At 40.4% G+C, this 24,875-nt stretch overlaps 1 protein-coding gene across 2 annotated transcripts in view; it reads left to right on the forward strand.

Annotated features, from left to right (window-relative positions):
• The window catches only part of ATP8A2 (ATPase phospholipid transporting 8A2), a 653,085-nt gene that overhangs the window by 454,747 nt on the left and 173,463 nt on the right, over positions 1 to 24,875 (forward strand). For both annotated transcript variants that reach the window (XM_028837283.2, XM_028837285.2), the window contains 3 exons: positions 9,780 to 9,854; positions 18,792 to 18,914; positions 21,059 to 21,137. In XM_028837283.2, the coding sequence (XP_028693116.1) occupies positions 9,780 to 9,854; positions 18,792 to 18,914; positions 21,059 to 21,137 (277 nt within the window). The remainder of the gene's footprint in view (positions 1 to 9,779; positions 9,855 to 18,791; positions 18,915 to 21,058; positions 21,138 to 24,875) is intronic.

Raw genomic sequence — 24,875 nt, forward strand, 5'->3', positions numbered from 1 at the left:
TTTTAAATAAGTAGAATTGACTGCTAGTCACTGCAGTCTACTAAACGCCTATTTGATATGAGCCATAATATCTTTCATATTCCCCGTGCCCCGATTTCCTCATTTGTGAAATGGACTAACACCTTTTGTTAGGATGGTTAAGATATTTAAATTAGATAATTCATTTAGAGTATCGCAAGGTTCGTGGAACAGAGTAAGCAATAAATACACGTTAGCCTGTATCATCATCAAAAATAACAGAAACGACAATCCTTGTGGTTTTCTTATTTAAAATCCTCTTTTAGATGAGCTTTCCCGTTTAACATGAAGTATTAATATTCTGCATATATCCATTTATTGAGCATCTACTGTGTGCCCACCCGTGTGCTAGATCCTAGATGTACAGTATTGAGTGGAATCAGTATAATCTCTGAGCGCCTGGAGTAGCCAGATAACAATACAATAAAAATTACAGAATGTGACAAGCCCGAAGAGAAGAATGAGCGTGGTGGTGTGGTGATAAAGACGAGCAGGTTCTCCTCTTCTACATAATTCTTTGAAGTTGAAGTAATGTTTATTTGTTACACTGATAATAAAAATGTATAAGGAAAAAATAACGTCCCCGCTTCTGGCTCCATGTCTGCTCAGGAATCCGTAGAAACAGTTTGGTCAACTGTCCATACTTTTCTTTGCGCTCATACAAATGTATGTAAACATACAGCATTTTCGTTGTGGTGTAACAAAAAACAAAAATGGATTCTATGCATTACTCTGCAACTTTGTTGGTTTGCCTTGAAAAGTCCTTAGAAGTGTTATTAATATGTGATGTTTGCTGCTGGCCATTTTACCTGCCCAAGACTCAGTCAGCAACAGAAAACTCTACAAAGATTTTATAGATGAGGCCTGTCATTACCACAATATCCTTTCTAGTCTCCATTTAATTCTGGCCACTCCATCCCATAATTTATTGAACAGAAAAAGATACTCTAGGCCGGATGCAGTGGCTGATGCCTGTAATCCCAGCACTTTGGGAGGCCGAGGCGGGCGGATCACGAGGTCAGGAGATGGAGACCATCTTGGCTAACACGGTGAAACCCCGTCTCTACTAAAAATACAAAAAATTAGCTGGGTGTGGTGGCGGGCGCCTGTAGTCCCAGCTACTCAGAAGGCTGAGGCAGGAGAATGGTGTGAACCTGGGAGGCGGAGCTTACAGTGAGCAGAGATGGTGCCACTGTACTCCAGCCTGGGCGACAGAGCAAGACTCTGTCTCAAAAAAAAAAAAAAAAAAAAAAAAAAAAAAAAAAAAAAATGAGATACTCTAGGGTGTCCTACTACTATTACTGTTATTATTATTCTTGACAACCTCTGCTCTGTAATAGCATTTCTGATGTTTTTCCCATGATTTCCTACCTACTTACCTATTTATATATTTTACCTTTTCCTTTGTCAATCTCATGCTATTTCTTGGGCATTCCTTCATTTCCATACTTATAAATTTAACATTTTAAAAGATAAGTGTTTCTAGTTCATAGATTTGCTACAATCACCCCCTACTAAAGAACTTTAGAGGTTTTTTTTTTTTTTTTGTCTGTGCTTCCTATTTTGTTTTCTGCTACCAACAGTACTGTAAAACAAGATGGGTTTTTATATACTGGTACTTTCATTTTTGTGAAGTGGATTTCCAGAAATAGAATTTCTAGACAAAGTATATGTTTATATTTTATCTTACTACATATGCCCAGATCAAATTTCAAAAAAAAACTGAAGCATTTTGACATTTAAACAGATATCTTTGGTGCCAGTTTATCAGCCCAGACCTGATATGCAAATTAGTAGATCGTGACGTTATTGACACTTCAGTGAGAAACCATATGTTAATTTACTTCAATATTCTCCATAGGGTACTTTTTCTCTTCAGTCCTCTACCAGGGATCCTGAAAGAGCAGAGTAAACAGAGGAGCAGGTCATCCCTTTTCCACATTAAGTAGTCGTCTGTTAAGTGTCGGCTGTTAGCTGAGAGCCTGAGAGTGGCGGCAGGTACAACCCGCCGAGGTTGGACGATGGCAGCAGGACGTCCAGACAGGAGCCTGTGCAATTAGCCAAGACGGTTACTGCGTTTTTGGCAGTCAGACAGCAGTTAAAGCAAAGAAGGGTCTTTTTTCCAAGAAGGAAAAGCCATTTAATAAGTTTGGGTCAGTTTGCTCATAACAACACTACATTTGAGGACCAAAACCCCAGGAGCTTGGCAAGCCAGCAGTGCTTGGCAAGTCTTCCCACCAACTCACCAAGTCTGAGGCCATCCTGCCGGGATCTGGCTCTCTGGGCTATGACTGTGTTCATTTAACAGCATTCCTAGTTAACAAGAAACTAAAGGCAGAGGAATCTTTTTTTCCCGTTAATCCAAAAGTAAAATTTAGCGGCTATAAGCAAGCCACCATCCAAGTAACTGCACGTCAGATGGGGGACGGACCGTCTGTTTGTATTGAGGGCTCTGCGTTTGGTGTACACAGCTGGGAACTTGTGGCCCACCAAAAACGACTTTTATGTTTAGGAATTGGGTGGTGCCGTCTTTTTTGTGTATGAATTAACATTTGTATATGACTTACTAGTGTGAAAGTTTGATTTTATAATGTGTCAGAGAGCCATCGTTTACCTGTCTCATGAATAAATAAAATAAAAACTAAGCACGTTTGTATAAATATTTAAAAATACACTGCATTCTCATACTTTCCCCGTTTCACCTATGGAAATCTTGCCAAAGTGAAATCAAGTTTGAGCATTTCAGCGTAAGAGAAAACCAGCTCATGGATCTTAAAATTAAGAAATGGAGTTTTGTTTGTTTGTTTTGTTTATGTTGGCTTTGGTTTTATTTTGTTTTTTGTTTTCTCTACCAAGTAAATAGTTTCAATGAAATAAACAGGTCCAATCATCTAATGATGGATTATTTGAATGCATATTGAAATTGAATTGAAAATGTTGAGAAAGAGCTTGTTTATGCATCTCAAAAAGCTGCAGCACCTGCAACTGATAAAAATTACTACAAACATATCAAAAGTCTTTGAAGAAACATGTGGCCAATCCAGTGCCAACTTGGACAGAATCAGAACACTGGCTGCCCAGAGGAAATATCCCAACATTCAGCTAATCAACAATGTTAAATGAAATGAAGAATGAAACTTCTTACATGACTCAGTATTGCCTGGAACAATGTTAATGTCAACAAGGTCAGTTCATGGAAGGAGATGCTGTATTTCTTAAGATTTTCACCCTCTCCTGTGTTTTCAACAACTGGGGTGTCTTGATTACACCAAATTCACTCAGTCTTTGAAATAATTTCTCATTAATAATTTATAAAGTTATGTGTTTGTTTTCAGGATCCAAATTTGTGGATCCTGAAAATATTACTCTTTTATTCATAAAAGAGTAAAGCTTTCTAAACCCAAGCCCCCATACATAACAAGCAGAATCGTGGCTTCGTGCAACCAGCCACGTGTTGTTATCTTGTTTGTAACAAACATCTGTTAGAAACAAGATTTCTAAGTTTTGTATCAGGTTAACCAAATAAACTTATTTCTTTAGTCCAGAGTTTCTCAACAGTGGCATTATTGACATTTTGGATTATATAATTTTTTGCTGTAGAGAGCTCTTCTGGGCCTTGTAGGATGTTTAGCAGCCAGCATCTTTGGCCCACTCAACGTCAGTAGGCCCCTCCCCCAAGGTGTGACAATAAAAAAAATTTCCAGATATTGTGAAATGTCTCCTCAGAGGCAAAATCACCCCTAGCTGAATATTACTGCTTGAAACAGTTATATAAATAAAACATGAATGTGTTAAACAAGTGTCCCTGTTTCCCCCACAGAACACTTCTGCCACCTAAAGATGATGAATATTAATGATCTCTTATGTTTCCCAGAAAGTTGCCATGCATATATGAGTATGTACATCTGTTCTGCATGGTCATGGCTGTTCAATACTACCCTTATTTTTTCATTTTTAACGTATCTGTGAGATTCTTGCATTGCAGTGTGTGCGGACTTATATTTAAAATGAAATATTTTTAAAATTACGTAGAGTTCATTACAGGAAGAGCCGTAATTTCTTTAACCAGCTATCAATATACATGCAGGCTCTGGTTTTTTGTTTTCCATATATAAGGGTGTGGCATTGTTTTCCAAATAATGCCATACCATTATATTTTTGTGTTGAACATTATGTGATGACAGCTATAAGGTATAATTTAGAGCATGTCCCTACAAGTGGAATCACTTGTTCAAACGAAAACGAAATTAAACGTATTTATAGATAATGCTGTATCACCAGCTGGGTATTACGGTGTTGTTTCCCCAGTTTACCAGACTTTTATATTTTTACCCATCTGATAAGAAAAAAAGTTATATCCATTTGTGTACATGTTTAATAAAAATGAGATTTCCTATGTTTCTAAGCCTTTTTTCCTTCTGTGATCATGCTGCATATACTCTTTGCCAATTTTTCTAGCGGCTTGTAGGGTGTTTTCTTTCTGATTTGTAAGAACTCTTTATATATTGAGGAAATTGGGCCTTTGTTTTCCTAGATATTTCAAATATGTTTGTACTATTTAATATTAGTTTTCTTTCAACTTTGTTAATATTTTTCTCCATAGAAATTAATTAGTTTCAAATTTGTCCCTCATTTCTAAGTTTAATGTCTTACAGAGAGTCATTTTTCACATACAGCAAAATCATGTTTTTCATGTTTACTTCTAATGCTTTCAGAGTTTTGTTTTTTATGCTTAAATATTCAAGGCATCTGAAATTCATTTGAGTATATAGAGACTGAAATACCACATATTCTTTTCCAAATGCTATGGTAATTTATGTGATAAAGGACATTTCAAACAAGTGGGATAAAGATGACTTATTAAACAAATTCTGACATAATTGCTGATATTTAGGTGCAAAATAATAAAGCTGTGTCTGTCCTTGGTGCTTGCAAGGAACCAACAGAAGGCCGTTGTAGCTGACTGAAGGAGACGCAGTGTTGTCAGAAAGATAGGTGGGGACCTGATTGTGTTGGGCTTTGTAAATCTAAGCTAAGAAATTGATCTTTTTTGAATAGAGTGTGTCTTTTTCATGTTCATTTGACATGTTTCTTCTATGTAGCATGTATTTTGGATTCTATTTTTTTATCCACTGAGCTTTTATTTTTTATTATTAATATAACACACATGTTTAATATTGCTTCTGTCATCACATTCTATGTTAGTTTTCAGCTTTTGATGTTTCCTTGGCTTCTATCTTTTACTAAAATTCCTGTCACCCTTTATTTCCCTAAGGACTTGTAAACATCTTTTACTCTCTCTTGGTATTGTGTACCTCTAGAGAGAAGTAGCAAGCCTCCTTGATTTTTTTCTCTTTGTTACTTTTTCTGTGTGAATATACTGAAGAATTGATCCTATAAAATCTTAAAACTCATTAATTCCTATAGCAGGACGTGTGTGGGTATTGATCTTTCTGTGTCTGTTGCTTGTTTTGTTTCCTGGGATGAAGGATCCTCTCTCTACTGGCTGATTAGAGTATTTCAGAAAATTTTCTTCTGTTATATCTTTGAACATTTTTTAAAAATCTGTTTTCCTCTTTTTTTTTTTAAGTACATCTTTTTGGGAATTTTTTTGCTTATCTTTAAGGGCTTTTAACTCTATCCATTTCTCTTAAAAATCTTTATTAACATTTTGACCTTTACTGAGAATTGTTTTATCAAGCTTCACTGTCTGTCTCTACGTGTGGTTTCAGCAGTGCCAGTTTTTTGCTTTTTTTTTTTTTTTTTTTGGTTTTTTTTTTTTTTTGGGACAGTCTCGCTTCGTCATCCAGACTGGGGTGCAGTGGCACAATCTCAGCTCACTGCAACCTCCACCTCCCAGGTTCAAGTGATTCTCCTGCCTCAGCCTTCGGAGGAGCCGGGATTACAGGCATGTACCACCACGCCTGGCTAATGTTTGTATTTTTAGTACAGGTGGGGTTTCACCATGTTGGACCAGGTTGGCCTCAAACTCCTGACCTTAGATGATCCACCCTCCTTGGCCTCCCAAAGTGCTGGGATTGCAGACATGAACCACCACGCCCTGCTAACAGTGTCAATTCTGGCTTTCATTTCTCTTTAGGGTGGCTTCAGTCTGTGACATTGACCTCTTCCTATTTATGTCTTTGTTTTCTATATTAGACATCTTATTGTAACTTTCATTTCTAAGAAAATTCATGTTTTTATTAGCTCTCTTAGTCTCACCAAGAATGTTTGAGATTTTCTTCTGCAGTGTGGCCTTGTTCTCCTGGAAAGATTATTTCATGTGCGTTTGTCATGTCCTCTTATTTTTTCTATAATATTTTTGGAAGATGTCTAGGGGAAAGGGGATTCCAAGTTGTCTTGGAGCACTTCCTGCTCTGGTCTCCTATCACTCTGCAATCATAAGCACCTCCCTTGCTGCTGTTTCTTTCCCTTAGAGGAGGCCTGTATTCCCTAGAGGAAATTTCTGTGTGTTATGGGTTTCTCTTGGATGATTCTGCATTTTTTTTTCTTTTCAGTTCATCTTGAAACTTGATCAGTGTCTGCCAAGTTGATTGTCATTTGTATTTTCCATGCTGCCCTGGTGTCCTCCCTGCTTGATTCCTGAAAGAAAGGAGGGAAAGAGCATATTGCCCTTCAGCTTTAATTTGCCTGCTGTGTTGAATCCATCCAGAATTCAACCTCTGCCACTGCTTGCCCTGACCTCTATATTTTATCCTCTAAATTAGAGTTTGTTTGGCTATTTCTTGGATTGTTTCACCTATTTCTTTGAAACCTTTTTTTAGTTGGTTTAATCTGTAGGTTTTGTCTGCTGTGGGCATTCTCCCTTGATTTGATCTAATCTGATCATATTTGTTTGCATCTATTGTATATCATTTGTAGTTTTAAGTAAAGCTACTCATAGTTTCATTGTGTATGTGTTTGCTTTTTTTTTTTTTTGAGACATGGTCTCACTCCATAGCCCAGGCTGGAGTGCAGTGGCACGATCAGAGCTCACTGCAGCTGCCCACCTTTTAGGCTCAAGGAATCCTCCTGCCTTAGCCTCCTGCGGAGCTGGGACTACAGAGGCATGCATCACCACACCCAGCTAACTTTATTTTTTGTGGAGATGGGGGTCTCACTATGTCACACAGGCGGGTCATTAATTCCTGGGCTCAAACGATTGTCTCCCCTTGGCCTCTCAGAGTGCTGGGATTACAGGCATAAGCCACTATGCCCAGCTCTTTTCTATTTTTATTTGTGTTTGCTATTTTCAGTTGATAACAGGGAGGGCAGAGCAGTAGAAATATCACTACTACCTTCAACAAGACAACACATTAACTGGATTTTGCAATAAAATAAAATACTCACTAGATATCTTTTTGGTCAATCGTTTGAATAGGAGAACTCAGAATTATAGCACAGTCTTGGGAAAATTAACTTAAAACCCTTGAAACAATTTACTAATGTGTTTGAATCTGATGTGGATCCAGGCTCTCATTGCACTAAAAGTGTGGTTGAAGTATTGATTGCCAAGACCTCCAGTGGTAGGGAGAGAGTGGGGTTGAAATTGTGGTTTTAGGGATGGCTAGTATTTGAATAAATGTTGTAGGAATTTTCCAAGCACAGAGCACAGCATGAATCTCTGGTTCTTAGTTCTTCACCAATATTTCCTCACTGAGAATAGCCAGACCTCTTGGAAGGGTAGTTGAAATTGAGTGACTAGGAGAGAGAGCATCAAATCCTACATAGAATGGTGATAACAGAGGATGGAGGGAATTGGGGTGATGGTCAAAGGGTACAAAGTCTCAGACAAGAGGAATAAGTTGTATGGGGTTTTTTGAGATCTATTTTGCAGTGTGGTGAGTATAATTAATAGTGCATTGTACATTTCAAAGTTGCTAAGAGTAAATTTCAAATATTCTCACCTCTTCAAAGTAAGTATTTGAGGTGATAGATGCGTTGGTTAGCTTGACTTAATTATTCTACCCTGTATTCGGAAAGTTTCATATCACTTTGTGCCCCATAAATATATGCAGTTATAAAGGGTCAATTTACAATAAAATAAAACGTTTTAAAGGAGAAAGAAATGAAGAGTGAATAGAAGTGTGGAAGGATTTTTGAAAGTCAGCAAGTTTATCTTGGATTGAAGAGGGGACCCTAGTAGTTTTTTGAACAGGGGAATGACAAGGTGAAAGCTGTATTTAAGGAAAACTTTAACTAGCACTTGAATTGGCATTTAATTTGAGCTCACGGGGACTTGGTGAGTCCCTGTTTGTACCGAGTATCATACTGGATATAGTAGTGCACAGAGCGGCGTGGGGAACACTTCCTGCTTCAAGAAACTTAATCTGGTGGACACAAGAAACTGACTTTGAAAAATCTGCCTCAGTAAAATTTCCATACCAGAGCTGACCTGGACTCTGTTTGCCGTGGTGTCTGTTCTATGTTGCCAGTTAGGTTCTACCCCAGCAGCGGTCTCCGTCTGTGATGATATAACACAGCTAATGTTGACTCCGTGATTTGTATGGGACACTCTCAAGTCTGCCCTCAGTCATTGGAATCACATCTCATATAAATGTAGCTGATTATTCAACAGCAACTTTTAAAATTCCATATTTTCATGTTCGCTTCCTTCTAATTCAGGTTTCTGTCTTGGAAGAAACCTCCGGGTGGCTCGGCCCTCTTCCACCCCAGTCCTGCTGCCTCCGTGTACTCAGATTACATCTGGGTGATCTTTCCTTCTCTGACAGTGTTGTTTGGGTTTTTTTTGTTTTTGTGTTTTTGAGATGAAATCTTGCTCTTGTCGCCCAGGCTGGAGTGCAGTGGCACGATCTTGGCTCACTGCAACCTCCACCTCCACCTCCCAGGTTCAACCGATTCTCCTGCCTCAGCACCCCCGAGTAGCTGGGATTACAGGTGCCTGCCACCACACCCCGCTAGTTTTTGTATTTTCAGTAGAGATGGGGTTTCACCATGTTGGCCAGGCTGGTCTCGAACTCCTGACCTCAGGTGATCCACCCACCTCAGCTTCCCAGAGTGCTGGGATTACAGGCGTGAGCCACCGCACCTGGCCTCTGACAGTGTTTTATCCTTTGTCGTGCACACTAATTATATCCTGGCACTTGGCTCTGTATTTGTTTTTATATCAGTCTTGCCTAATCAGTTAGAATCATAGACTACTTGGAGGCATGAATAACAGTCCACATTTTATTTATTTATTTATACATCTCTCATTGCTTCAAAAAATGATTTGAGCATGTTTCTTTTATGTGATTCTGTTTTGACCTTGGTCAAGGTGGTAGACGTCCGATTAAGGAGGGTCGATAATGTATGAACTAAGAACACACAGAACAGAGGAGCTTTTGTTGTTGTTTTTAATTTATGATTTATATCTATTTGAAAGTCCTGCAAACACACATCATATTTCTCAAATCCACTTTAGAGAAAAACAAGAATGTGAAGCTGAGACTCCTCCAGTCAATGAGAAAGTTTTGATACCAAACCTATTAAAAACAAATTAAATATATTTTTCTGTGAATGTGTGCATATTCTCTCTTAACAATGGATGTATGCCTTAAATATAAATTTTCCTTACAATACGGATTTCTGTGATATCGGGAATCTATGTTTTACAAAGGAACAACTGCTGCAGTCCTGTGGCTCCTGATTCCTTAGCAGCTGTGTCCAGCTGGTGGTCCACATTCCCGCTACTTCTTCGGTGAATGGAAACATTTAGGTCAATATTGATATAAAACTTCATGAACTTTCTTCTCTTGCAGCTTTGGTTCGCCTTTGTTAATGGATTTTCTGGGCAGATTTTATTTGAACGTTGGTGCATCGGCCTGTACAATGTGGTAAGCATTCTTCATCTATCTGATCGCATGCAGAACTTAGAACTTCAGTGGCATTCCTTCACTGTTTATGTCTGGGAAGTGTACCTAAGTCAATCATCTGTATACTTACCAGGCAGCACAAATATATCTTTAGGCCCTTTGTTGCTGTGAAACATCCTGCAGAAGCCCAAACTCTCCACACATGGTTTCCATCATAGCAGATCATTCTTGAATAACCCCATGAAATTATTAACCCATATATCTTGATAATAGACCCTTGTTACCCCCTCACCAAATGCCTGTGCAACACTTTCGTGTTTTTAGCTCAAGTACAAGTTTCTGAACTACGTCTAAACTCATTCCACTTCATTATTTTTGTTCTGAATTCTTAAACATAGATACGCATATACAGTGTGTGATCTGGTGTCCCTTCTGGCCTTCCTGAAAGGGTATCTGTCCTTGTGGAAGCACATTTTCTTCTGCAATTAGAGCTAAAATAATGAATTCTGACTTCCAGCTACTGTGGAGGATGGTCATCAGCTCATCTGGTATTTTTTATGATTTTCGAGTTCCTTTTTTATTACTTTTTATAACTATGATGAATTCAGAAGCTAGAAATAAATATAAACTGTAGCTAAAATGGCTCAGTAGCTGCTTAGCTTTCTTGCTTTTTGTTTCACTGGCAGGAAGAACTAAGGGGCTTGTAGCTGAGCACTCTGGAGACCCCAGAACGGCCCATGTTTTGAATTGTTCTCTCACTTGGGAGTTTACATTCTGAAGCAGCCATCGTGGATAGATGTAGATGGGAGTTACCAGGCGTACAATGATAAAACCTATGGTACTAGAAATATTTCGTGTGCGTATCCATTGGTGGCTAGATATTTAAGTCTTCTATGCTTTCACCTGCCTTTATGGATAACCTCAGTGCTGGGCGCTGGTGTAAAATGCTGAATGCAGTAGTTTGCCCTGGCCCTGTGTAGCTTGCAGGTTAAGAGGGTCAGATATGTGGATTCAGACACCTCCAAGGAGGACTGGGTCCGGATCTTGAGTTAAATATTGTGTTGGTGAGTCCGTAACTGTGTTAACTTGCTGCAAAGTGCACTCGCGTATTTCTTGCTGATACTGATGCCCTAAAAGACAAAGATTAGGAGGGGTAAGAACAGGACAGAATTGATGTCCATTCCTCTCCTGTGCTAGAAAAGCTACTCTGACCACCTACCTATGGATAAGGGCTGCAGGACCTCCCCTTTGTGTACTAAGGGTAGACCACAGGTTGCTAACTCTGCACCTCCTGGAACTGTTTTGAGTAGGTTAAAGCTGTTCTACCATTTGGGGGAAATATGCAGAATGCTCCACGATTATTCAGGACTTGAAAGGGTCAGGTGTCCGTGGAGTTGACACTTCACACAAACACATGCCACATCCCTATTTTAGAAACAAGATGCTGAGACCTAGGAGAGATTCTGTTGTAGAGTGAAGAACAATCACCTGCTTATAGCATGAGTGGATTTTAGCCTGATTTCCATGCTCAGGGCATGAGGGCTGGATTCTTTTCTTAGCTCCATGCAGTCTTGGCCAATTCAAATTAATCCAACAGATTTTATTGAGTGCCTACTACACATAAGATGCTGACAGCCTAGAGGGCAGTGTTGGTCAAAATGAGGACCACAGACCATTTGCAGGAGAATAACTAGGATTTATTTGAAAAACGCAGATTCCTGAGCCCTGCCTCAGATTAACAAAGAGTATCTCAGAGATATTGCAGTTTTTGCCTTTTTTTTGTTGTTGTTGTTTTTTTTTTTTTTTTTTTTTTTTTTTTTTTTTTGAGACTGGGTCTTGGTCTGTCACCCAGGCTGGAGTGCAGTGTGCCATCACTACTCACTGAACCTCTCTGTTTCAAGCAATCCTCCCACCTCAGCCTCCTTAATAGCTGGGACCACAGGCAAGTGCCACCACAGCCAGCTAATTTAAAAAAAAAAATGTGTGGAAACGGGGTCTCGCTGTGTTGCCCAGATTGGTCTCAAATTCCAGGGCTCAAGCAATCCTCCCACCTCGGCCTCCCAAAGTGGTAGGATTACGGTCATGAGCTACAAACTTTTCTAGTTATTGTTATGCATGACCTTAGAGTTGGGATTATATTTTATGCAGTTTTTCTGTCCCCCAAACTATAGAGTACACTGTGATAGAAAAGAGTATTTCAAGGTGAAAGGGCCTAGGTTACCACAGAGTCCACAGTGCAGGCATTGAAGTGGGCTGCTGGTGAGTGCTGGCAGTTGGGATGGAATGGTCAAGGATCTGCCAGGTGAACTCAAATGCACCACTGGGCTCTGGACTTGCTCATACTGGAGGGGCCAAACCTTTTGGGAACATGAAAATTTGCCCGCATGATAATTGTGACATTTGTATAAAATAAATAGAAATTTAGAGAAAAGTTACAAAAAAGGTACAAAGAACTACTATTTACCCTTCACCCAGATTGAACAGTAATTAGCATTTCCCCCTACTGCATTCTCTTTCTCCATACTTGTCCGCATGCACACGTGCCTACACTCACGCACACACTTGTGAATGCATTTATTTCTGACCCAGCGGAGTATTGCAAACATCATGTCCCTTTCCTGCTTAAAGATCTTATAGCAGGATCTTCCTCTTATACAACCAAACTATAATGATGAAATCTGAAACATTTAACATGAATTTAATACTATTATCTAATTCATCTTAATCCATATTCCAGTTTGCCATTCTTGCTCCAATAATGCCCTATTTAGCAATTTTTCCAGCCCAGGATCATTCTAGAGACCACCTGCAAGAGAACATTTCTGATGTGGAACGCATTTGCTAGTGATCCTCTTCCTCTGGGCTGGGTTCTCCCCTGTCATATTCTTCAAGCAGTATTTCTCTCCTGCTTTTTCTTCTAAATGTACTCTTTCTTTGATTCCTCAAGTCAGCTGAAGTAGCAAGTCATTGTTTCTCAAACTAATTTTCTTTCTTTTTTTTTTTTTTTTTTTTTTTGAGATGGAGTCTCGCTCTGTTGTGCAGGCTGGAGTACAGTGGTGCGATCTCCGCTCACTGCAAGCTCCGCCTCCTGAGGTCAACGCCATTCTCCTGCCTCAGCCTCCCTAGTAGCTGGGACTACAGGCGCCCGCCACCACGCCTGGCTAATTTTTTGTATTTTTAGTAGAGATGGAGTTTCACTGTGTTAGCCAGGATGGTCTTGATCTCCTGACCTTGTGTTCCACCCACTTTGGCCTCCCAAAGTGCTGGGATTACAGGCATGAGCCACCACACTCAGCCTCTCAAACTAATTTTCATAACAAGTTAATAGCATTAAAACAGGCTTGAGGCCGGGCGCGTTGGCTCACACCTGTAATCCCAGCACTTTGGGAGGCCGAAGCAGGTGGATCACCTGAGGTCAGGAGTTTGAGACCAGCCTGGCCAACATGGTGAAACCTCATCCCTACTAAAAGTACAAACATTGACTGGGTGTGGTGGTGTGAGCCTGTGATCCCAGCTACTTGGGAGGCTGAGACAGGAGAATTGCTTGAACCTGGGAGGCGTAGGTTGCAGTGAACTGAAATCACACCACTGCACTCCAGCCTGGACAACAGAGCAAGACTCTGTTTCAAAAGCAACAACAACAACAACAAGAAACAGGCTTCTTCCTAAATAATAAATGAATGCTGTCCCAGAAGATTTTCATTATATCCATAGTCAACTTTATTATTTATTTATTTATTAATTTGAAATGGAGTTTTGCTCTTGTTGCCCAGTCTGGAGTGCAATAGTGCAATCTTGGCTCACTGCAACCTCCGCCTCCTGGGTTTAAGTGATTCTCCTGCCTCAGCCTCCCAAGTAGCCAGGATTACAGGTGTGCATCACCACACCTGGCTAATTTTTTGTATTTTTAATAGAGACAGGGTTTCACCATGGCCAGGCTGGTCTTGAACTCCTGACCTCAGGTGATCCACCCACCTCAGCCTCCCAGAGTACTGGGATTATAGATGTGAGCCACCATGCCTGGCTTATAGTCAAATTTCTATATCATTTTGTTTTGTGGGTAGAATGAGACTAAAAATGCCACCAGGGACCAATGCCACTAGGATCAAATGGATTTCAGCTAAATTTTATGTCTGTTATAATGCAGAGAGCACTCTAGTATTATTTAACCTCTTGCAGAAAATGAATCCTGTTGTCAAGCCAGCGTCATTTGAGGAAGAAGTCTCACTTATAAACAGAAATACAAAAATTCTAAATAAAATATTGGCAAATGGAGTTCAATAATATATTAAAAGAAAAAGTATGTGACAAAGTAAGATTTAGGAATACAGGAGGCTTGAAATTAAACATCTTTCTAAATATCACTAGATCAATAAAATAAGAAAAACGTGATCCCATCAGCAGATGCTACAAAAATGTTTGAAGCAATTCAGCTGCCATTCCCAAAATAAGAACTCTAAATAAAATAGGAATAGAAAAAAGCCACTTAACCGGAATTCATACCATTTACAAAAACCAGTAGCATGCTGCCCAAAATGGTAAAATTCTGAAATGATTTCATTTAAAATAAGAAGTTAATCAAGATGCTTGCCATCGCTATATAATTCATTGTTTTCGTATTTTTGGCAACTGCAAAGAAGATTGCAAATATTGGGAAAACAGTGAACAATTTCTGTACTTATACAAATATGCTCACAGAAATATAGTAATGTAAATATGTTCATATATGATTGTTTATCTAGAAAACAAAACCAGTAGAGAAATACTAGAATTATAAGAGAATTTGATAAAGTGACCAGATACATGATAAATATATTTTAAAAATCAATAGCCGTTTTCTAGCCTAGCAATAAATAGCTTTTTTTGTTTGTTTTTTTTTTGCTCTGGCAATGGACACCTAAAAATGCAAAGGAAGTAAGAATTCTTTCAATAAAGCAATTACAATTGTATATTGCATAGGAAAAATGTCTACAGTACCTACATTTTTGAAAGTCTTATTGAACAAATGGAAAAGCATACTATTTTCTTGTATGGGAAGACTTAATATCATAAAAGATTTAACTCTTCTAAAATTAATATAGATATATGTGATTCCACATAGAATCAATCCCAACAGGTGAATGTTTTGGGAGGAAAGGGGAAAGCTGCATATAGTTATATTAAAGTATTAATGGAATTTACACGTATCTGAGAATAAATATGTAAAGCACGCTCAAAAAAAGATCATAAAAGTAGACTTATTTTTACTAAATATCAGACTATACTATGAAGCCACCATAACCAAATCACTGTTATTGACAAATAAGTTGGAGATTCTAGAACTACATTCCCATTCTAGGGTCTGCATGTGTAATACATGAGAATTTGATTAGCCTTAAAGGTGATCTTTCAATGTATTGGAGAAAGTTTGGCCTCATTAATTATGTTGTCACAACTGGCTCTTAATTTGGAAAAAAAAATGGACTCCTATATAAAAAAATTCCAGATATATTAAAGACTTAAATGTGGAAAATAAATTAGTGAAATCCTACAAGACACTCCTGAAAACATGTAATTTTCATGGAGGAGAAACTTCTGTAGCCACAATTGGACACGCAGAAGCATTTCTTGGCCATTTAAATATTAAAAGCTTTTATATGGCAAAAGAACCCATTTTAAAAACCAATAGACAAAGAGTGCATTTGCATGAAATTTCATAACATAAAGACAGAGTTGATATCTGTTCTACTCAAAGAGCTCTTTAAAAAGAGGATAAGCCGTGGATACAAAGTAGACAAAAGACGTGAGTTAGACATTCCACAGAACTGCAAATGCAGATAGCCAACAAATGTGTGAAAACATGCTCAAACTCACTGGTAGTTGGGGAAATGCAGCTTTTTAAAGTAAGAAGTAGACAAAAGACATGAGCAGACATTCCACAGAACTGCAAATGCAGATAGCCAACAAATGTATGAAAACATGCTGAAACTCACTGGTAGTTGGGGAAATGCAGCTTTTTAAAGTAAGAAGTAACATCTTTAATTTTTAAGACTGGAGAACATTAAAAGACCAATGTAACAACCATTGCTGACAGGGAAATAGGAAAAAATCTGTGATTGTCTTTTGCAATGGGAGAGGAAAATGCTTTCAAAATCCTTTGAAAGGCAGAATCTAGTAAAATTAAAAATGCATGTATCCTTTTAACTCTGCTGCTGGGCCTTCTTCCCATAGAGATAAAAGAAAAAGCCTGTATGTTATAATATAGTATAGATATGTATTACATGTTTGTGGTAACAAAGAACTGGGAAGAAAATGAATGCCCATCAGTGGGTGAATGGCTAAAAAAATGGTACATCCGTACTATGAATTATTATGTGAGCATTAAAAGACTGCATTAGCATCAAACCCAAGGGACTTGGGGGGCTTTCTGTAATGCGTTGTTTAGCGAGAAGAGCATGATGAAGAAAAATGTGTATAATGTCTACTTTTTTGGTTGGCAGGGGACAGGGTCTCACTCTGTTGCCCAGGCCAGAATGCAATGGTGCAATCATAGCTCATGCAGCCTCGACCTCCTGGGCTGGAGCAGTCCTCTTGCCTCCACTTCCCAAGTAGCTGGGACTACAGGCACACACTACCTCGGTGTGTTCTGTGAAATTGTGACAGGTCTTGGTGTGTTGCACAAGCTGGTCTCGAACTCCTGTCTTGCCCTACCAAAGTGCTAGGATTGCAGGCAGGAGCTACCATGATTGGCCAGCGTCAACGTTTGATGAAACAAATTATGATCCCTAGTGTGTGTGTGTGTGTGTGTGTGTGTGTGTGTGTGTGTGTGTGTGTGTGTAGTATGCTATAGGCAGAGTGGAAAATGTGTAGGCATGCTGGGCTTCATTATAGCATGGTGATGAAGAACAGGGGAGAATTTGAAGATAGGTAGAAGGAGAAGCTCAAGTTTAAAAAAAAGAAAAAGACTGCCACGTAAACAGTAGGCATGACATCACACGTACACGTGGATGCAGAGCAATGGAGGTGAGGGTATGGACTAAGAAAGTGTGCATGGCTCCTGGCTTCTGTTAGAAGCTCTGTCCAGCTATAAAACAGACAACTTTTGTTGTTTTGAGGAAAGTGAGTGCAACAAGTCTCCTGTGGATTTCTCCTTAAAGTCTTTGTAGCACATTGAAATCCCAGGGCTGCTTTCCATTCTGCTGTGGCCTGAAGGAAGAGCGTGAGAGTTTTACTGGCTCTACTCACCACACATCCGATTGCCTGCTCCCAATAGACTTGGGAACAGCTTCCTCTGGCCGCACACTCCATCTCCAGATAGCTAGTGTGAGTTCAGAATTCTCTTACAGACGCACGTCCAATTCCCACAGGCCTGAGAGCTTGCTGGGCTTGTGGGTAGGGATTTGAGGGATGCTCAGCAGCAAGTGACCCAGGCTCTGTGAACCATTCCCAGAACCAAGCAGGAGAAGGACCCTCAGGGCCAACATGTCCTGAGTTAAAATGACATGTTTCTTCCAAGCACCTTCTTCAGCTCCTGCTTTATCTTTCTAATACACAAATGTGAGTACAGGTGAAAGTCAAAGGTCTTGCAAGGCACCGTCTGCCCAAGAACTCATTGTCACTGGAGACTGTTTGGTCTGGTCTCCTTCCTATCCTTGCCTTACACCGCACCCCTCAGCCAGCCACCATCCTGTGTATCTTAGAAGGTTCCTCGTCCAAAGACAAAATTACAACAATTTAAAGATCGAATTGGCTTTTGTTAGCCATTCTGGAATTGGGTAGCATCTCATTCCATGAAACAGAATGAGTGCTCTGATGAGCTAAGCAGAGGAGGCCAGCTTTATAGGCAGAGAGGGGCTAAGGAAACAGAAGCAGAACAAAAAGCAATAGGTTGTTTCAAAGTGACTTTCTTTACAGAGTTGAAACAGAGGGGACTTCCATATCATGCTGCCTCAGGTAAACTGGGCCCTTTCTGGTGCCCAGGTAAACTGGTTGCTGTGAATCTCCTGTGTTTTTTGTTTGTTGGTTTGTTCGGTTTTGGGAAACTGGCCTGTTTCAAAGTTTAGTTTGATGACACAGCTCTTAGCACAAGTAACTCCATTCTGGTTTGGTCAGGTCTGCTGGGGCTGAGTGCAGGAGCTCAGTCCAAACAGTGGCCTTCTATAAACTTTGTTCAACACCTCCAAACAGGCATGCTGATGTCTCAGAGCTTTGTAAGGGGTGCATCTCTCGTGGGACTGCTTCCTCACCCACATCCCTATCATCTTGCCAAATCCTGTTGGTCCAATACCTTGCAGGTCAGATACTCTTTGGTGCAAGAATCCTTTGGTGACTCTCCCTTCTCCTTCTGCATCCTCCCTCAACAGGTATTAACAGTTTTGCAGAGTATTTATCTCTATGCCTGTTGCCCCACTCCCCTCCCCCACCTTTGCAGTAGATGGCGTTCCTGGAGGTCAGGGACCTGATTTTCCTTCTTTCTTCTGTTTGTAAATCTCTCCATGCCTGGTGCTTATCACAGTATCTAGCCCATAATTCATTTATAGTAAACGTCTGTTGAATGAATAAATGGATGAAGTACATTATGCTTCCTGAACTTTAAGTATAACGTCAAGATGGAAGGTTGTAAATTTTACCTCTGCTAGCGTGAACAGAAAACAAAGCAGCACTTCACAGAGCTAACTGTGGCATGATTCCACATCAGCCCTCGTTTGACAAAGGAAGGTAGTTGCTAATTTAACAAGAAGTCTTGGCTAATCGGATAATGTATGATTTTTTAGTGTTCAGTGTATTCATTTGATAGTGATTAATGTAAAAATGGTCTTTCATTTATTTCCTTTGTTTGGAGGGTGTCTGGGGATCTGTGAATCATGAAGTCTCAGGTTGGGACTTGACTGGAAATGAAGTCATCGTTTGGTAGAAGGGAACACTGCAGCCATGTGGGTCGGAAGGACTGCTGTTAATGGCTCATTGTTCTCCCTGCAGATTTTCACCGCTTTGCCGCCCTTCACTCTGGGAATCTTTGAGAGGTCTTGCACTCAGGAGAGCATGCTCAGGTTTCCCCAGCTCTACAAAATCACCCAGAACGGCGAAGGCTTCAACACAAAGGTAAACAGGGTGTGATCTCAGAATTGTCACCTCAGAAAGGCATGGCTGTTTGATTCTAGTCATCTGCCTATGAGATATTTGAAGCTTGAGAAAGAACATTTAAGAAGTGCTGAGAACATGATCTGCTCGCCCCACCACCACACACACACACACACACACACACACACACACACACACACACACACACACCACAAGCCCAGTGAATTCAAGACGCCTTCTCAGGCGACGGGTCCATGCCGCGTGGGCTGCAACCTCCGGTCCCAGCATGTTGACTCCTTCCCACTTCTCCCTGTCAGCCCCTGACATCAGTGTGGGCAGCAGCTCCCACAGCCCAGGTTCAGGATCTACTGTCAGAGACCCCCCCTTGTGCGGTCCTGCAGCCCTATGTAGAGGCCCGATGGCAGCTTACCTAACTGTTGCTGGGTTTGTCATTTGAAATAAAATGTGTCTTTAGCTTGTGCATAACATTGTCTAGATATGAACTCAGGGATCACATGAGTTGTGGGGGTTTTGTTTGGTTTTGTTTTTCTGGACCAGAGAATCAGAAAGGAGCCAAAGAAAGGTATAGGTGATCCTGACAAACCCAGCCCAAAGCTGGGTGGGGTGTTAAAGGGGTCGGCAGTCTCAGGCAGCAGAGGGGTCTGCCACACAGATGCCGTTTGCAGCTGAAAGTGGCAGAGTGCTCGGGTGACCCCATCCAAAGAAAAGAGAGATGTGTGCCTGGGCGCGGAGGGGTGAGATGTGAGCATGGCCGCATGGCCTTGTTTCTGCCTCAGGTCTTCATTCGGGGGGATTCAGAAGTTTAGACAGAGGTCTGTTGCACAGTTCACCTCCAGGACTGTGTGCTGGTGGCGGTCACGATTTGCGTGCGTGGTTCCTGGGCTGTCAGTGAGAAGGACATAGGGAGTCACCTCTCCAGGCCTCAAGGAGTGAATGGTCTCCCAGGGCCTCTCTTCTGAGCCAGATGTTCCTGATATTCCTGCAGCCACCTTTTTCTGGGGAGGCTCACTAGTTACATCCGAGGCAGGGAGGAAACAGAAGGGCTCCTTATTGGTTCTGCCATCCCCATATCCAAAGAGGCCCGAGGGACTCCTTTTACCAATCCTTGTTGACTATGATTCCGTGAATGGGAAAATATGACCCATTTTCACTGCATTATTTACATAAATCCATTTTCTACAGAATTTGAATGCAAAGGCCATTTGAGGTGGGAAGTAAGTAAGAGCTGAGGATGCACGGAAACATCTGCAGGCACTTTGAAGAATTTTTTTTTTTTTTTAGATAGATCAGAGATGGTGCAAAATGAACATTTAAAGCAGGGGGAAATTCCATTGTCTTATAATAACATTTTCCACTATTTTCTGTCATCTCAGGCTCAAACTATATGATAATTCCCAGGGACAACTGGTAGATGTTTAAATAAATTTAATCTGGCTTTAATAGTTAATAATTCTGTCATCACAGTGGTTAAAACAATGATTGTGATATATTAGTGAAACTAAAGTTTAGAATAAACTAAACCTTGTGTCCTTTTTTCTGACCTTTAAATATTAAAATAAAGAGAAATTTCAAATATGCATATTATCTAAAATCCCAAAAATAATAGAAAAAGTTGAATGAGAGGGATTTGAAGTCGTAAAACAAAACAGCGAGAATGCCGTGCAAAAATTTACAAGTGGAATGTTTTCAGTGCTTTTAAGACATCCCATCCGCCCCGATACAGTTTAATTGTTAAGAAGAGACACAGTTTTAGTCTCTTCTTAACAATTTTGACCTACTATCCTTTCTCTGGATGTTTGTGAAATGTTGTTGTCTCTCTTACAATGCTAAAGAAAACTGATCAGAATGAATTTTTCACGTGTGGGTAGATTGTGTTGGTCTGCATACGTGTGAGTAGATATTTAGGTCTTTGTAACTAAAGTAATATGATCTGGAGATAATCCAGTCATTTTATGTAAAAATTAAATAGTTGATTTGGGTGAGGGTTTTGTTTTGTTTTGTTTTTCGAAGTCAAGAATAATATGCTACTCCTGGAACCGTGCAGCGCACGGTCAGGATCCCGCACAATGTGGCGTTTGTTGAGAGTTTCACAGAGGTCAAGCATTTTGGGCAGCTCCTGACTCCCTTGGTTTGTTTTTCCTTAGGTTTTCTGGGGTCACTGCATCAACGCCTTGGTCCACTCCCTCATCCTCTTCTGGTTTCCCATGAAAGCTCTGGAGCATGGTAAGGGCTGTGTGATCTCACCTGTCAGCAAGGAGCTTTGCAGCCGCTCTGCTGCCTGTGTGTTCACAATTTTTTTTTTCCAGTTCTGCAGAACAAGAGATCACAGGAACACATTTTAGAGTGAAAACATACCTAAAGCATAATGAGAGCTGGTCTCGGGTTTATAGCTGGTAGGTTTCATCAGTTCTGGCTTTGAGAACCCATTTTCTTTCCAGTTGACTGGATAGTTTGAGTACTAGGAATTGTCATCTCAGTTTGTAAACACTATTTGAGTCAGAGATCCTCAAGGAAAGCTCTGTACTATAATGAAATGTTGATGCTTATTGTCTGTGGTTTGAAATTCTCTGTTAATTACGTGGACTTTTATTTCCGAGCCTCCCCTACCCATATGCAGAATAACTCAGATCTTATAGGAGTTGGATCTTATTCCTAGCTTTCTAACAGAGGGTCCTGTCCTTGATGTATGCCTTTTGAAATTAGGGTTTGAGAACTAATTCTCCAGATTGGGGTTTGTCTTTACAGCTGGAAGAGGATATCTGAGAACTGTGGCAGACTCAGTGCTTTTTCACACTTCTTAATACATCCAGAACGTGGCCTCCTAAAGAGACATATTTTTATTCTCAGAAAATAAAAATGTATCATGAGAATGCTACTCTTTCATCCCTCTCAAATAGTAATAATCCCCCTGGGAAAAATTACTCCAAATGTTGACTAGACAAGGCCCTTTATTGTTCAAAGAACCAAAGAATATAAAGTTTCCAAGCGTCTTTGTTTCTGTGTCAGTGAGTTTTAGGCTTCCAACAGAAACGATTCATCCTCACTGATATTCTTTAACCTATTAAATACTGACAGAGAAAATGCGTGCACTGCCATTTTCTTATGCCACGTGACATATTCTTTCAATTTCATCAGAACTCCTTTGCCTTTGAGGGTTCTTAAGTCTTTAAATCAGAGAATACAATTTCATGCTTTCTAGCCCCACCCCAGAAAAGAGCATTCTAGTGAAATCGTTTTCTTTTAACGTGAAACCCTTCTTGTGATTCGTCTTTACTCAGTGGATTTAATTTATTTTAAAATGGTTTTGTAAATAAGAGTGCGTAAGTAGAAGAGTTGGGGATGTGATTTTATGTCAGAGGCTGTGATATTTTGGTGACAGACTCAGCCATCATTGTAGCCGGAGGAATTAGTGATGGGAAGTGGTATGTCTGATGAGCATAAGAGAAATTTCAGAAATCATCCTCCGTACCTGAGCCCAGGCTTTAGTACTTAAGAAGAGTCTGCAAATAGCATGAACTAGCCGCAAGTACTCTCTGAAGACTCCTTACCACTTATCTAGACATACTACTGTGTTCCTAACTCAGAAGTGCTCGCCTTTTGACTCTCAGAAGCTTTACAAGATGGTCACTTACTTACCTGCTTCAAAGGAACTAATGGGGCCGTTCTGCAGTGGAGACGATGGTTTTCTAATCCTGGAATTATGATCACATACTTTCAGTTGGTGCCTTGTAGTTTATGGTGAAATTGCTACAGTTTACCCAGATTCCATTATGTAAGTCCATTCATTCACATAACATGGTCTGTGTTTACAGGTGGTAGACTCCCAGCAGTTGCCAACTTACCTAAGAGACAGCACCAAGTGAATTTGAAATTAGTTGTGCTATCCTTATCTAATTCCTCCAAATCTGGCAAATTACCTGGCAGCCAGCCAATAGGATGCTTCTTTCCTCTTTTTATTATCACCATCATCATCAATGTCATTATTTCATTGGATTTATTGAACCTTCAGCATAGGGGTTTTCTTTGAGTTGTGTTGCAAACAATAATCTATTGAGCGAAACTGTGTAAAGTGAAGTAAATTGCAAATATTAAGTGTATCAGAACAGAGGGACATTGGTGTTTTTGGTCATTAGTTGACTTCCTTTAACAAATTGAATATTTTAGAATTAATTTATAAATTCTCACTATTAGTACGGAGAAAAAAATCATTATATGATTGCTCATTAACCTTATTCTTGTTATGTTCAAGACACTGTGGTAGATTCTAAGGGTGACAGTAGATATATCAATGTCGGTCTCACCTTCCAAGAGTTTGTAGTATGGAAAGGGAGATTAGAGTTTGTCTTAGTCCATTTTGTGCTGCTATAAGAGTACCAGAGACTGGGTAATTTATAGTGAACAGAAATATATTTGGCTCCTGGTTCTGGAGGCTGGGAAGTCCCAGGTCAGGGAGCTGGCTTCTTGTTAGAACCTACTTGATGTGTCATCCCATGGTGGAAGGATATGGGGTAGAGAGAGGGGGAAGGAACTCATGCCAGTGACACCAGCATTAATGCATTCATGAGGGTGGTGCCCCCATGACCCAAACACCTCCTGTCAGGCCACAGCTCCCAGCACCACTGCATTGGGGATCAAACTTTAAACACATGAGCTTTGCAGGCTGCATTCCAACCAGAGCAGATTTGCAAATAAATAACTCTAGTACAAGGAAAATAGCTGTTTCAAGTAAACCATAGATAAAATGCTATTAGATATCAGAGGACTGAGAGATGCCTTTCATTTGGAGTTATTAATAGCTTCCTAGAGGAGGTAATATTTACGTTTAGCCATGAAATCCAACAGAAGGAAGAATCAAGCAAAGTGGGGAAATCAGGACAGGTGTGGAAAACTGAGCAGCTGAAGGGTGGAAGATGGGGAAGTTTAGGAAGGCAGATAAAAGCTGAATTACAGAGGGCTTTGAGTATGAGGTTAAGAAACTGGGACGTGGCCAGGCGTGGTGTCTCACGCCTGTAATCCCAAAACTTTGGGAGGCCGAGGTGGGTGGATCACCTGACATCAGTTCAAGACCAGCCTGGCCATCATGGTGAAACCCCGTCTCTACTAAAAATACTAAAATTAGCTGGGTGCAGTGGCAGGCACCTATAATCCCAGCTACATTCAGGAGACTGAAGCAGCAGAATCACTTGAACATGGGAGGTAGAGGTTGCAGTGAGCCAAGATCATGCCACTGCACTGCAGCCTGGGCAAAAAAGCAAAACTCGGTCAAAAAAGAAAAAAGAAAAGAAAGAGAAAGAAAGGAAGGAAAGAAAGAAGAAAGAAAGAGAGAGAAAGAGGGAGGGAAGGAAAGAGAAAGAAAAGAGGAAGAGGAAGAAGAAGGAGGAGGAGGAGGGAGGGAGGAAGGGAAAGAAGGGAAGGAAGGAAGAACGAAAGAAAAGGAAGTTAGGAAGGAAAAGGAAGGAAAGAAGGAGAGAAAAAAAGAAGGAAAGAAACTGGGACTTAACTGTTTAGGCATTGAAGGGTCAGTATAGAATTTAGATCTAGATCTTTATGATCAGGACAATTTGGGAAAATAAACCTGTCATGTCTTGTAAGGTGAGCGGTAGAAAGAAAACTACTGGCAGAGACTCCAGGGGACAGCTTAGGGAGGGTTAAACCCAGGAATGGGATTGTGTTTGGAGAAGATGTTTTGGAAGGAGCTTCTTTGTTTGCTGAGATTGTAGCATATCTGTGAGGTAAGAGGCTCTCTGAGGGCGCGGTGAATGTAGATACCAGCAAGCCAGGCACTGCCTGTCCTGCCCTCTGGAGGCTTACCTGAGGTCAGAGTTGTTGGGCAGGAATTTCGTACATGTTGCTTAATTACCAGTGCACTGAGTCCTAGGATCTGTGAGTGGAGCTTGTATAATAAAGAGACACAACCTAGTCTAATGAGTCCAGGAGCGTCTTCTTCCGGGAAGTGATATT

The sequence above is a fragment of the Macaca mulatta genome, chromosome 17, assembly GCF_049350105.2.
Source record: "Macaca mulatta isolate MMU2019108-1 chromosome 17, T2T-MMU8v2.0, whole genome shotgun sequence".
Lineage (NCBI taxonomy): Eukaryota > Metazoa > Chordata > Mammalia > Primates > Cercopithecidae > Macaca > Macaca mulatta.